Source organism: Trichomycterus rosablanca, chromosome 2 (assembly GCF_030014385.1).
Source record: "Trichomycterus rosablanca isolate fTriRos1 chromosome 2, fTriRos1.hap1, whole genome shotgun sequence".
Taxonomy (NCBI): Eukaryota; Metazoa; Chordata; class Actinopteri; order Siluriformes; family Trichomycteridae; genus Trichomycterus; species Trichomycterus rosablanca.
In genome coordinates, this window is record NC_085989.1 from 22,132,307 (window position 1) to 22,147,389 (window position 15,083).

At 41.9% G+C, this 15,083-nt stretch overlaps 1 protein-coding gene across 2 annotated transcripts in view; it reads left to right on the top strand.

Moving 5' to 3' along the window:
• Positions 1-9,846: 9,846 nt before the first annotated feature.
• The window catches only part of sdk1a (sidekick cell adhesion molecule 1a), a 563,685-nt gene continuing 558,448 nt past the window's right edge, over positions 9,847-15,083 (top strand). For both annotated transcript variants that reach the window (XM_063012551.1, XM_063012559.1), the window contains exon 1: positions 9,847-10,448. In XM_063012551.1, the coding sequence (XP_062868621.1) occupies positions 10,211-10,448 (238 nt within the window). In that variant the 5' untranslated portion in view covers positions 9,847-10,210. The remainder of the gene's footprint in view (positions 10,449-15,083) is intronic.

The window sequence follows — 15,083 nt, forward strand, 5'->3', positions numbered from 1 at the left end:
GTCACATAGATGATGTCAATAAAAACACTGATTGGCTTTCTAATGAGTTTGTTTTACTTCACAACCGGGACAAGTTTGGAGGTTTTTAATTATAAGCACACATTTACAAAATAATGGATTCTATTCCTAATGGGACAACACACGGTTATAAATTTAATAGCATCTGAAAGAACATAAGCTAAGGTAAGCAGTTGTTATGATTTTTTTTGCTGTGTTTTGGATTTTGCCCGCTGTGCCGTGATCTATCGCACGCTTTAGTTTTACAAAGAAAACAAAACATATCAGTTTAAGCTTTTAACTGGTACCTTCTTGTTATTGAAATTATTCATTGCAGGCACTAAGTAATACGACAAAATTCAGTCGCTAATCTGTTGTTTTTTTTATCTGAACTTACATATTATGTGTTTATTTCTACGCTACATTTCCGATATATGTTTTGTATTTATTATATTAACTCATGACATGACTAGTCTAAATACTTGTGACTTGACTTGGACTCTAGCCTAAAGACTTGTGACTTCAGTCGGACTCTAGCTTAAAGACTTGTGACTTGACTTGGACTCGTATTTTGTGACTTGTGAACATCTCTGGTATAAGGAAGGCCAAAAGGAGTTGCATATTGTATTTGTAGATCTAGTAAAAGCTTATGATAGGATGACGAGAAAAGCTGTGGTATTGTATGGGTAAATTGGGAGCGGCAGTATGTGAGGGTGGTGCAAGATATGTATGAGGACAGTGTGACAGCAGTGAGATATGCAGTAAGAATGACACACTGGTTTGAAATGGAAGTGGGACTGTATCAAGGGTCAGTCCTTTCTCGTTTGCTATAGTCATGTAGAGGCTGACAGACAAGGTTAGGCTGGAGACTACATGGAATATAACGTTTGTGGATGACATTGTGATTTGTAGCAAGAGTAGGGAGCAGGTTGAGGAGAGCCTAATTGGGAGTTATATCGGAATAAGGGTGCTGAGGATGGACGTATAAGGCAGAGGGAGGAGAGGAAGACCAAAGAGGAGGTTTCTGTATGCTGAGAGGGAGGACATGCAGGTTTTTGGGGTGACAGAGGAGGATGCTCCGGACAGGGCAAGATGGAGACAAATGATCTGCTGTGGTGAACAGTCAAAAATAGAATAATAATAATAAAATAATAATACCAGTTATAATACCAGTGTATGTAACATGCTTTACAAAAAGTTTAAGGATAAGGATACAAAATTTAATACAAAAAAGATTAACAGAAGGTTAAGTAGAGTTTTTGCTATTTATAGCCTGTTTTCTTTAAACATTGTGACACTTTAGATTTTGGGCTAGTTTAAGCTTCTAAGAGGCAGGTTTTAGACAGACATTTTGCTGGACCTGGCAACCATGTATGTCTTTGTTGAGTACTGCTAATAAAGCAACAATATACACATTATCAGCCATAACATTAAAACCACCTCCTTGTTTCTACATTTACTGTCCATTTTATCAGCTCCACTTACCATATAGGAGCATTTTGTAGCTCTACAATTACTGACTGTAGTCCATTTATTTCTCCACATACTTTTTTAGCCTTCTTTCACCCTGTTCTTTAATGGTCAGGACCCCTACAGGACCCCCACAGAGCAGGTATTATTTAGGTGGTGGATCATTCTCAGCACTGCAGTGACACTGACATGGTGGTGGTGTGTTAGTGTGTGTTGTGCTGGTATGAGTGGTTCAGACACAGCAGCGCTGCTGGAGTTTTTAAATACCGTGTCCACTCTATTAGACACTCCTACCTAGTTGGTCCACCTTGTAGATGTAGAGTCAGACGATCGCTCATCTATTGCTGCTGTTTGAGTTGGTCATCTTCTAGACCTTCATCAGTGGTCACAGGACGCTGCCCACAGGGCGCTGTTGGCTGGATATTTTTGGTTGGTTGACTATTTTCAGTCCAGTAGTGATGGTGTGGTGTTTAAAAACTCCATCAGCATTGCTGTGTCTTATCCACTCATACCAGCACAACACACACTAACACACCACCACCATGTCAGCGTCACTGCAGTGCTGCAGAATCATCCACCACCTAAATAATACTACTCTGTAGTGGTACTGGGAGAGTCCTGACCATTGAAGACCAGCATGAAAGGGGGTTAACAAAGCATGCAGAGAAACACATGGACTACAGTCAGTAATTGTCGAACTACAAAGTGCTTCTATATGATATGTGGAGCTGATAAAATGTACAGTGAGTGTAGAAACAAGGAGGTGGTTTTAATGTTATGGCTGATCAGTGTAAACCTTTTCAGATATATTTTATTGCCAACTAGTTTTCATGTCATTTTCGAATTCATTTATATAGTATATGGTCATGTAAAGTACACAACTGTCATTCCCACCCAGGCAATACACCATGTAGTTCTGTGATAAGACCACCCCTAAAAATGTAGCTTTCACAGCACACCAGTGCCAACTGTATCCCCAAAAGTCACCAATTACAATGCTAGCAAGCTTTACTCAGTGATTGATTACTGTTCTACTGTTGTATTTTGTATATATTTATGTTGTTAGCTCATAAGCTGTAGACTAAATTTCCTTACTGCTGCTTTTAAATGCATCTGGGTTATACAGTACATGCCTGGATATGCCCGTGGTAGCACTTCCCAAGCCCACACATCCCCTCAATTCACCAAGCTTACCTTCTGCTGTTGTGTTTTGTATATATTGATGTTGTAAGCTCATTGATTGAACAGTATGGACTCTAGATATTGAATGTTTTCTGGTCAATTTTACTTAATTTGTTAACATACATACACCAACCAGGCAGATAATTATGACCACTAACAGGTGAATTAAATAACATTATCTCTTCATCACAGCACCAGTTAGTGGGTGGGATATATTAGGCAGCAAGTGGGCCAAACTGTGATGGCTAGACAACTGGGTGAGAGCATCTCCAAAACTGCAGCCCTTGTGGGGTGTTTCCGGTCTGCAGTGCTCAGTATCTATAAAAAGCTGTCCAAGGAAGGAACGATGGTAAACCAGCGACAGGGTCATGGGCGGCCAGGGCTCATTGATGCACGTGGGGAGCGAAGGCTGGCCTGTGTGGTCCGATCCAACAGACGAGCTACTGTAGCTCATATTGCTAAATAAGTTAATGTTGGTTCTGATAGAAAGGTGTCAGAATACATAGTGCATCACAGTTTGTTGCGTATGGGGCTGCATAGCCACAGACCAGTCAGTTAGGAAGGTGGTCATAATGTTATGCCTAATCGGTGTACATTTCTGCATTTCAGGCTCGCAACACATTCCAAAAAAAGTTGGGACGGTAAAGCATTTATCACTTTGAAGATACTTTATAGATACTTTTTCTTTGTTATTGTTAATAAAAATGTATTTACTAAAACTATAGTAGGCTGAATTCATGTATTTCCATGGCTTTATGTTATAGGTCTGAAGCTAACTGTCAGTTAGATTTTAAAGGCAGCCAGAGGCCAGTCCTAGTTGGGCTTTATTACATCTTTATTGTTCTATAAAGAATTAAAAGAGAATTTTGGGAGCTATTTCAGTGTTGGTAAGAGGACTGAGTGTGTGTGCATGTTTGTTTCCGTAAAAAAGAGAGAGATGTTCACTGATGAGCCAAAACATTAGGGCTACCTCCTCAAAATGTGTATAACATTTCTGGTTGAATCACCATTCAGCACTGATGTTGAAGTGTTTAAACAAGTACAACAAACACACTATCATACTATAATCACATTAAAGCCATTGCAGTGCTGAGGATGGTTCACTGCCTAAAGAACTGGTCAGTGGGGGATCCTATGAGGATTAATAAATTATGTTGTGATAAAACGATGTGTTGTTTATAGCAACAGATGGACTACATCCAGTAATTGTATACCTGCAAAATTCAACTATATGACATGTTGCTTGTGGAATAATGAATCAAGTGTAGCAGATAGGTGTACCAAAAAAGTGCCTGGTAAGAGTATACAGTGGGGTCAAAAAGTATTTAGTCAGCCACTGATTGTGCAGGTTCTCGTACTTAGAAAGATGAGAGGTCTGTAATTTTCATCATAGGTACACTTCAACTATGAGAGACAAAATGAGAAAAAAAAATACAGGAAATCACATTGTAGCATTTTTAAAGAATTTATTTGTAAATTATGGTGGAAAATAAGTATTTGGTCAATAACAAACAAGCAAGATTTCTGGCTCTCACAGACCTGTAACTTCTTCTTTAAGAAGCTCTTCTGTCCTCCACTCGTTACATGTATTAATGGCACCTGTTTGACATTATCTGTATAAAAGACACCTGTCCACAGCCTCAAACAGTCAGACTCCAAACTCAACCATGGCCAAGACCAAAGAGCTGTCGAAGGACACCAGGAAGAAAACTGTAGACCTGCACCAGGCTGGGAAGAGTGAATCTACAAAAGGCAAGCAGGTTGGTGTGAATAAATCAACTGTGGGAGCAATTGTAAGAAAATGGAAGACATACAAGACCATTGATAATCTCCCTTGGGGTCAAGATCTCATCCCGTGGGGTCAAAATGATCATGAGAATGGTGAGCAAAAATCCCAGAACTACACGGAGGGACCTGATGAATGACCTGCAGAGAGCTGGGACCAAAGTACCAAGGCTACCATCAGTAACACACTACGTCGAGAGAGACTCAAATCCTGCAGTGCCAGGCGTGTCCCCCTGCTTAAGCCAGTACATGTCCAGGCCTGTCTGAAGTTTGCCAGAGAGCTTATGGATGATCCAGAAGAGGATTGGGAGAATATCATGTGGTCAGATGACACCAAAATGGAACTTTTTGGTAAAAACTCAACTCGTCGTGTTTGGAGGAAGAAGAAGAACCCAAGAACACCATACCTACTGTGAAGCATGGGGCTGGAAACATCATGCTTTGGGGCTGTTTTTCTGCAAAGGGGACAGGACGACTGATCCATGTTAAGGGAAGAATGAACGGGGCCATGTATCGTGAGATTTTAAGCCAAATCCTCCTTCCATCAGTGAGAGCATTGAAGATGGAACGTGGCTGGGTCTTCCAGCATGACAATGATCCCAAACACACCGCTCGGGCAACGAAGGAGTGGCTCCGTAAAAAGCATTTCAAGGTCCTGAAGTGGCCTAGCCAGTCTCCAGACCTCAACCCCATAGAAAATTTGTGGAGTCCGTGTTGCCTAGCGACAGCCCCAAAACATCACTGCTCTAGAGGAGATCTGCATGGAGGAATGGGCCAAAATACCAGCTACAGTGTGTGCAAACCTGGTGAAGACTTTCAGAAAACGTTTGACCTCTGTCATTGCCAACAAAGGTTATGTTACAAAGTATTGAGTTGAACTTTTGTTATTGACCAAATACTTATTTTCCACCATAATTTACAAATAAATTCTTTAAAAATCCTACAATGTGATTTCCTGGATTTCTTTTTCTCTTTTTGTCTCTCATAGTTGAAGTGTACCTATGATAAATTACAGACCTCTCTCATCTTTCTAAGTAGGAGAACCTGCACAATCAGTGTCTGACTAAATACTTTTTGGCCCCACTGTATATATACACACACACACACACACAATTGTATGCAAAAATTGAACACGCTTGGTCAAATTCTGTTTTGAAAACTGAACACACTTTAATATGGCATTAAAATTTATATGTGCATTTTGTAATTTGCTGAATTTAATGTAAGAGAAAATAACATTAAATATCAAATATGCCAGGACTTGTGCTTCTTAAACTTGGTACTAGTACCCCTAAGTGGTAAACCATATGACATATACTGCATGTTGACCTCATAAAAACTGATTTTATGCTAAATAAAAAGGTCACTTTGTTTATCAATCCCTACATTGGTTCTAGTCTAACATCTAATCACAATTTCAACACACTAACACTAGCAGTGCTGTCTAAGCACCAGTATTGCTAAAATATGGTACAACAGTTTTTTTAGGTTTGGAATTCATATTAGGGTTGATCAGGAGCAGCACTGTGATAGACCCCCTTGACTAGGGTTATGATGATCTTATGCTTTCTGCAAGGATGACAAAAGGTATTGTGTTCTTGCTCATGGGAAATTTAATGAATCCACAAAGAAGGTATTTCATCTTGGAATTTTCTGAATTTGGCTGGTGTAGTGGGTTTGTGTCTAGTGAACTGGTGGTGGGAGCTTCCCTACCTTGGTCTATTTCAGCGGGATCTGCATCAGCAACTAAATCTGAATTTTTTTGTAGTCACCATCCATTGACCTCTGCCTTTTTGTAGTGGGCAAATCAAATATGCGTTCATTCTCAAAGCCCCAAAGTAGGCTATAGGCAGTTTAAAGTAGATATGACATCACATGAAGTGTCCCTAATGCCAATAGCCTGTTGATTTTCCTGTCCAATCGTTTATAATTCTTTTTTTTTTACTCTTCAGTTAAATGCAACACTGGTTAAAAACCACTGCAACAAAATGTGTTCATTTATTTTCACTTTGAACTTACCAAAACATGGACTTTGACCGGGTGTGTCAACTTTTGCATTAGACTTGTATTACCGTGTAAGAAATTGAGTCTGTGTGTTTGTGTGTGTTTGTGTGTGTATGTAAGAGAGTAAGAGAGATGTTTTGGTGAGTGTGTGTGTATAAGAAAAAAGAGTGTAAGTACAAAAGGGAGATTGTGTGATAGTGTGTTTAAGCACATGATTAAGTATGTGTGTGTGTGTGTGATTGAAAGGAAAGTGTGTAAGAAAGGAGAGTGTGTAAGAAAGCGACTTGGTGCATGGATGTATAAGAGAGTGTTTGACAGAGAGTGAGTGAGAGAGAGTGAGCGACACATCGCTAAAACACACAGACACACCACTAACACAATGCACAAAGCACTCAGAAACAGGAGAAATCTGCAAACCCAATTAGAATGAACCAGATTACACAAAGACTCGAATGAACTGAGTTATTAGGAAACTAAAACTAAAGTCCAGAGTAAAATGCAGTGTTATTTGGCCCTAACCAGACACCACAGTGCAGCAGATTATCTGAGCACAGTATCTGATCCTAAATTGAGAAACACCTGGCCGTGGAGACAGGACGACACACCCTGTCTGGCTGACCCGGGAGGAGAGGCTGTGCCAGCACTGCACTCTCGGTACACTAGAGACGGAGCTGCACTTCCTCACCCAATGCACCAAATACCACCACATTCGGTCCCAATTCTTCCCCAAATTTAATAACATTATCCCTGGGTGGCATGGTGGCTCGGTGGGTAGCACCGTCACCTTACAGCAAGAAGGTCCTGGGTTTGATCCCCAGGTGGGGCGGTCCGGGTACTTTTTGTGTGGAGTTTGCATGTTCTCCTCGTGTCCGGGTGCTCTGGTTTCCTTCCACAGTCCAAAAACATGTAAGTGAGGTGAATTGAAGACACTAAATTCTCCATGACTGTGTTTGACATTAAACTTGTGAACTGATGAATCTTGTGTAATGAGTAACTACCGTTTCTGTCATGAATTACGTTAAAATCTTAATAAATAAATAAATAAATAAATAAATAAATAAATAACATTATCCCCACCTTTAACTCCCTCCCAGACTCTGACAAACTGCCCCACCTACTGGGGGAGCACAGAGAGAACTGCACACTAGCAGCACTCTACATACACCTGCCACCAGGTCGGGACAGTGGGTGACCATGTCTCTCTCTCTCTCTCTCTCTCTCTCTCTCACACTCACACACACACACACTTTTGTTGTTTTACTTCTTCAATTTAGTTCATGTCACTGTTAAATTTTTTTCTTTTATTGTTATTCCCATTTGCACTGTTTCTCTTAAATTTTTATATGTACATCTGTAATTTTTATATATTGTATATTTTCTATTACCACGGTGGCTAAGTGGGTAGCACTGTCGCCTCACAGCAAGAAGGTCCCGGGTTTGATCAGGGGCGGCTCGTGCCTTAGGGCGTTCGGGCGACGCACCACCAAAGGGCGAAAGGGAAGAAATTTTTCTGTAACAGCTGTGACTGTTCTGGACAGTCTGTCTTGCCTCTGAATATCGTAGTCCAATCAGCGTCGAGTTGTGGTCCGTACAGTACCGCCCCTTTTGGGGCGACTTCAGTCTGACCGAAAATCGCCCCGGATTGCACTCATAGACTCATGTTAAGGCTCTTTTTTTTTTAACTGCAGGCGCTGCAATACAATCTGAATGGGTTCCGGCAGGGCTCGCACTTACGTGCTTGCGTCACACGTAACCTGGTGTCGCGATCTCGTCACCATGACTACCATCACCTCAGTTCGGAGCAGCTCCATCGTGTCATTAAGGGAAATGCCATTCAGTCGTCGTAGTAATCAGGATAAATTAGCAACTTAAGAATTAGGGCCACCCAGACCAAATTTAAACATCAAGTATCTACAAAGGGGGGAAATCATATAAGTAACAAGTAAATTACAAGCAAGTAATGTCATTTTTAAATTGTGACTTATTGCACTTATCCCAATTGTTTAATTGTACTTCTTTATTGATTGCACATCAGCCCCGATGCCAATCTTTATTCTGGATCTGCTGCACCTAAAATAAAATGCTATCTAATGAAGACTAAATTAAATTGTTAGGGTGAAGGCTTTACTTAATTGTATGATTAATGGTAAAGCTGGTCTCTCTCCATGTTCAAAGTTATTTGTGAGGGCAAACTGACATGACTTAAGAAGTTAATTATTTAAGCTTTAATTTACCCATTGAACGGGTCACCTTGGCCATCATCGCAACAATTGCCCCCCCCCTGAGAGATTTGGCAGGAGTCGCCACTGGGTTTGATCCCCAGGTGGGGCGGTCTGGGTCCTATCTGTGTGGAGTTTGCGTGTTCTCCTCGTGTCCGGGTGCTCCGGTTTCCTCCCACAGTCCAAAAACAACATGTAAGTGAGGTGAATTGGAGACACTAAATTGTCCATGACTGTGTTCATATGACCTTGTGAACTGATGAACCTTGTGTGGTGAGTGACTCCCGTTCCTGTCATGAATGTAATCGAAAACATTTTCTATTACTATTTTTATTTTACTTTATTTTTTAATTATCTTTCCTAAATATGTTACCGAGCTTTGGCAATGCGAATGCCCATATTTTGTCATGCCAGTAAAGCTACGTTTGAGTTTGTGTGTGTGTATAAGAAAGAGTGTAAGTAAGAAAGGGAGATTGTGTGCTAATGAGTGTGTTTAAGCGTGTGTGTGTGTTTGAGAGGAGAGAAAGAGTGTGTGTAAGAAGAGAGTGTGTAAGAAAGCGACCTAGCGCGTGGATGTGTGTGAGGGAGAAAGAGAGAGAGTGTGTGTGTGTGTGTGTGTGTGTGTGTGTGTAAAGGGGGAGTGACGCTCAGCCATGGGGAGGAAGAGTCGCTGACTGACTTGCTCGGTTGCTCGGTCGGTTGGTCGGTAGTAGAGAGCGGAGCTGGTGTTGTGTGGTGTAGGAGTGTAAGCGCGCTCTTTTACGCAGTTGCTACACTTTTCTCAGTGTATTTGCAGCCGCTTGTTGCTGCAACCTGGTGCGCAATTCCTGGAATCTGCGTTGCGTTACTGGAAACTAGTTCTTTCTTCCGTGAGGCGCATGAACGCAAACCTGTAATTCTCCGCCGTGGGAACTGGGACTGGCATTTTCTACACCTTAAGAGCGAACACACGCCGGGAATACGGTCGGACTGCGTGTGCTGTTTGTTGCGTCATGTTGAGCAAGCGGGATGTGAATGGATTCTTGTACAGGTGCTGTTGAAACTTGGCAGCCGATGTAATCTTGTGGTTCAGAGCCCGGTCATGACTTTGTAAAAAAATACCGCTCATCATCCGGATGGTATTAGACCCGGGATGCAGACTGATCGTGCCTGAGAAGTTGCTTAGGAAGGTTATAAGGCACTAGTTTGTGTAACGCTCCTGCTGATTTGACGCGAATGAATACGCCGACTGCACAAGTTTATCAAGCAAAGGTAAACGAAAGCGCAGCCTAGCTAGACTCGGACCATAATGCACTGACTGAGTCAAACAGAAGCTCGCTTGTGTAGTGCATTAGGATCACAAATTGGCTGTGGATGATCGCACTGATTTCACGATAACCAGGCTAAATCAGCACCAGGAGCCGAAAGTGTGGAATGATTATTCACTGTGCTGCCCAGTGCCTGATGTATAAGGCTAGCACAACCCAGCCCGACTCAAGTTTACGGTAGTTTTGCTTGTGCCAGCTTGGCACATGCACACACACGATCGTGGTTAACACACTACACATTTCATCATGGGAGACGTAGGGAAGAGATGCTCGCTAAGCACCCGTATCGCGCTTGTTTTTTCAAAAATGGAGGATCGGATAAGCCGGGACAAGAAATCGAACACTAAGGAGAACATGTCAGATCCTAAACGAAGTTCGACGAGACAGCGCTTATCTAACAGGAGAAAGTTGTGGATGGGCATGCGGAGTTGGTGGGCGCTCGCCTGCTGCTTCCAGATCCACGTGTTGAAAGCCGCAGCGCAAGGTAATCCGTTATACACACACACATACACAAGCATGAGAATATAAAAACCACTAGATAATGGATGTTTTTAATGGGTGAGTGAGCTTGCACCTCTTCGTCTGGATCCCATGACCAATGGCCCGTATGGGAATGTCACCGTGGTCGGCTCGATTTCAATAATAATGGCGGGGTGAGCTGTTCGTCAGTGGCATTGACTGAGTGAGTGGCTACGTGCCTCAGAGCTCAACAACAAGAATAACACAAGAAGTCAGAAAGGTCAAACTAGATGCCCCGATCTGTCACAGATGGCAGGCATAATACTGGCTCTGGACCTATTGTAGCATGTTGTTTTACATTCACTTGTGTACCTATACTATAGTAAGCTAAATTCACACCTACAGTGTTTCCATAGGTAACACTGTACATGTAATATTCTAGTTTAACAGTAAGAAGGTCCTGGGTTCGATCCCCAGGTCAAGCGGTCCGGGTCCTTTCTGTGTAAAGTTTGCATGTTCTTCCCGTGTCTGCATGGGTTTCCTCCCACAGTCCAAAGACATGCAGGTGAGGTGAATTGAAGAAATTATCCATGACTGTGTTCAACATTAAAAACTACCTGTTCTGTCATGAATGTAACCAAAGTGTAAAACATGATGTTAAAATCCTAATACGTAATAATAATAATAATAATCATTAATTCCTTCATTTTCACAAACCTTTTGTTATGGTCAGGGTTGCAGTGCATTCAGCACCAAGGAAGTAATAGGAAATACAATATGGATAGGACATACATCATGGCAGAGTGCTCAGTCTCACCATACAGCAGCCAGATCATCATCCGGATGTTTTTGAGAGGTGGGAGTAAAACAGAGTACGTCTATGAAAACCATGGTTATCAAGGGCAGTTGTAGCCAAGCAGTTAGGGTACTGGCTCACTTTTGCCTCACAGCAAGAAGGTCCTGGATTCGATCCCCAGGGGTTCTTTCTGTGTGGAGTTTGCATGTTCTCCTCATGTCCGTGTGGGTTTCCTCCGGGAGCTCCGGTTTCCTCCCACAGTCCAAAGACATGCAAGTGAGGTGAATTGGAGATACAAAATTATCCATGACTGTGTTCAACATTAAAAATTTGTTAAAAAATGGGAGTAAAACAGAGTACGTCTATGAAAACCATGGTTATGAAGGGCAGTTGTGTAGCCAAGAAGTTAAGGTACTGGACTGGCTCAGTGGGTAGCACTGTCGCCTCACAGCAAGGTTCGATCCCCAGGTGGGGTGGTCCAGGTCCTTTCTGTGTGAAGTTTGCATGAACTCCCCGTGTCTGTGTGGTTTTCCTCTGGGAGCTCCGGTTTCCTCCCATAGTCCAAAGACATGCAAGTGAGGTGAATTGGAGATACAAAATTGTCCATGACTGTGTTTGACATTAAAAACTTGTGAACGAGTAACTACCGTTTGTAAAACATGATGTTAAAATCCTTAATAATAATAATAATAATAATATTCATTCATTCCTTCATTTTCACAAACCTTTTATTCTGGTCAGGCTTGCAGTGCATTCAGCACCAAGAAAGTAATAGGAAATACAATAAGGATAGGACATACATCATCGCAGAGTGCTCAGTCTCACCATACAGCAGCCAAATCATCTTCTGGATGTTTTTGAGAGGTGGGAGGAAAAACGGAGTACTCATATGAAGCGGTTAGGGTACAGGACTAATAATCACTTGCTTAAGCCCCACCACTGCCAGGTTGTCACTGTTGGGCTCTTGAGCAAGGCCCTTAACCCCCAATTGCTTAGACAGTATACTGTCACAGTACTGTAAGTCACTTTGGATAAAAGCGTCTGCTAAATGCTGAAAATGTAAATGTAAAGAGAACCTCACACCGTGATCAGAGGTGAGGATTAGACCAGCTATGCTTTGCAGCCCTCTACCATTTGCACCACCATCCCTTGTCCGCGTGGGTTTCGTCCGGGTGCTCCGGTTTCCTCCTACAGTCCAAAAACATGCCACCAGGCTAATTGGAAACACTGAATTGTCCTATAGATACCTAGCCGCTAGATGCACAAACCAGTGCATTGTAGTGCCGGTCCCAAGCCCGGATGAATAGGGACGGTTGTGTCTCCGGCGACCCCTAATGGGAAGAAGCCGGAAATGCCGACCCCGTAATCAACAAACGGGACAAAGGCTGAGGAACAAGAAGTGTGATGTCCTGTGCTGAATGGGCTGTGTTTCTTCTTCTTCAATGTATTTTTGGATGTCATCAGGCCCACTGCACCCCTGATCACCCCTGATTAAGCTGTTAAAGATAATTAATGATAGTTCAGTAAGGTAGCATGAGTGATATAAATGCTGCCCTGCTTCAGGAGTTTAGACATCACATTCTGACACTTCATGCCCATGTGGGTTTTCTTTGGGTACTCAGGGTTTTCTCTTACCTATTACTTTAAATCTTATTATACGAAAAGTAAAACACCATGTTCTGGGAAGGTTGGCTGAACCCTGTGATGAATTAGTGCCCTGTCCAGGGTGTTCTTGCCTTGTGCTTAGTGTTTCCCAATGAAACCGTATCTGCTACATCCCTGACCAGGATAAAGCGGTTGATGAAAATAAAATGCAAATATCTCTGTAAACTTAGTAGTAATTTCACTTTTCAATAAACCTGCTTTGTACCTGCTTGTGACATAAAACCACCTCCTTGTTTCTACACTCACTGTCCATTTTATCAGCTCCACTGACCATATAAAAGCACTTTGTAGTTCTACAATTACTGACTGTAGTCCATCTGTTTCTCTGCATGCTTTGTTAGCCCCCTTTCATGCTGTTCTTCAATGGTCAGGACTCTCCCAGGACCACTACAGTCGGTATTACTTAGGTGGTGGATGATTCTCAGAACTGCTGAGACACTGACATGGTGGTGTGTTAGTGTGTGTTGTGCTGGTATGACGGGATAAGACACAGCAGCGCTGATGGAGTTTTTAAACACCTCACTGTTTCTGCTGGACTGAGAATAGTCCACCAACCAAACATTTCCAGCCAACAGCGCCCCTTGGGCAGCGTCCTGTGACCACTGATGACAGTCTAAAAGATGACCAACTCAAACAGCAGCAATAGATGAGCGATCGTCTCTGACTATACATCTACAAGGTGGACCAACTAGGTAGGAGTGTCTAATAGAGTGGACAGTGAGTGGACACGGCATTTTAAAACTCCAGCAGCGCTGCTGTGTCTGATCCACTCATACCAGCACAACACACACTAACACACCACCACCATGTCAGTGTCACTGCAGTGCTGAGAATGATCCACCACCTAAATAATACCTGCTCTGTGGTTGTCCTGTGGGGGTCCTGACCATTGAAGAACAGGGTGAAAACAGGCTAAAAAAGTATGTAGAGTATCAGATGGACTACAGTCAGTAATTGTAGAACCACAAAGTGCTTCTATATGGTAAGTGGAGCTGATAAAATGGACAGTGAGTGTAGAAACAAGGAGGTGGTTTTAATGTTATGGCTGATCAGTGTATGTTGGGGTTGTGATCAACAACATAAAAACCACTGAACTAGAATTTAAGCTTGGAAGTTTGCTTAGTGTGACCCTTCAGCGTTTCTTTCAGTTAATGCCCAGACTGATCACAGACACTGGTTTTCCCAAGGGACTGTAAATAAGACACCAAGTCGGTGACACATGAAACAGATCAAAAAGAGGTATAACTGGTATAGATGAAGATGTCTACCTTTTTAGACTTTGTCCAGTGTACCAAAATCAGAGTGATTTGTATTTTATTAGGATTCTGACACCCCGGTAATACATAATAATTTGGAGATTTTCTTAGTGAAAACAAGTGAACTATTCTCACAGTGAAAAGAAATGTTTGATGCGTTTGACATTAGATTTTTGTAATATGTTCAATTCTGTTTTGTTCAGTTGAACCATTGAAAATGCCATTTTCAGATTCTGTTCTTGTGAATAAGTGTTTTTTAAGAGACAGACAAATTGCTAGGGAGGACGAGGGAGATGAATTGTGGGTGTTCATATTTTAAACTTGTACTTGATGTGACTAAGGAACAGCTTGCTGTACATCTGAATATTAACCTTATTAGAGAAAATGTCAAGGTACTGACTGTCATGTTGATTTAAAATAATCCAAGTCCAATCTAACTGGTTTGATCCTATACTAGTGTCGCCATAATCATGATTAATATTCATGAGGTGTTCATAGAGAATAGAATTAGGGGGAAACAAGGGGTTCTAATAAATTATTTTAAATGTTTAATTCTGCTTATACTTTATGCTTAACAGTTTTTTTCATTAAAATAAAAACCAAAACTACATATTTTGACACGGTGTAGATTTAGACTTTGTGTATAAACCACTTAGTCTTGTTTTATGTTGTTAAAGCAAGTATAAATGGTCACTGTCCATTTTATCAGCTTCACTTACCATATAAAAGCACTTTGTAGTTCTACAATTACTGACTAGTCCTCTACATTTGTTTCTCTACATATCTTTTTAGCCTGCTTTCACCCTGTTCTTTGATTGTCAGGACCACCACCGAGTAGGTATTATTTGGGTGGTGGATCATTCTCAGCACTGCAGTGACACTGACATGGTGGTGGTGTGTTAGTGTGTGTTGTGCTGGTATGAGTGGATCAGACACAGCAGTC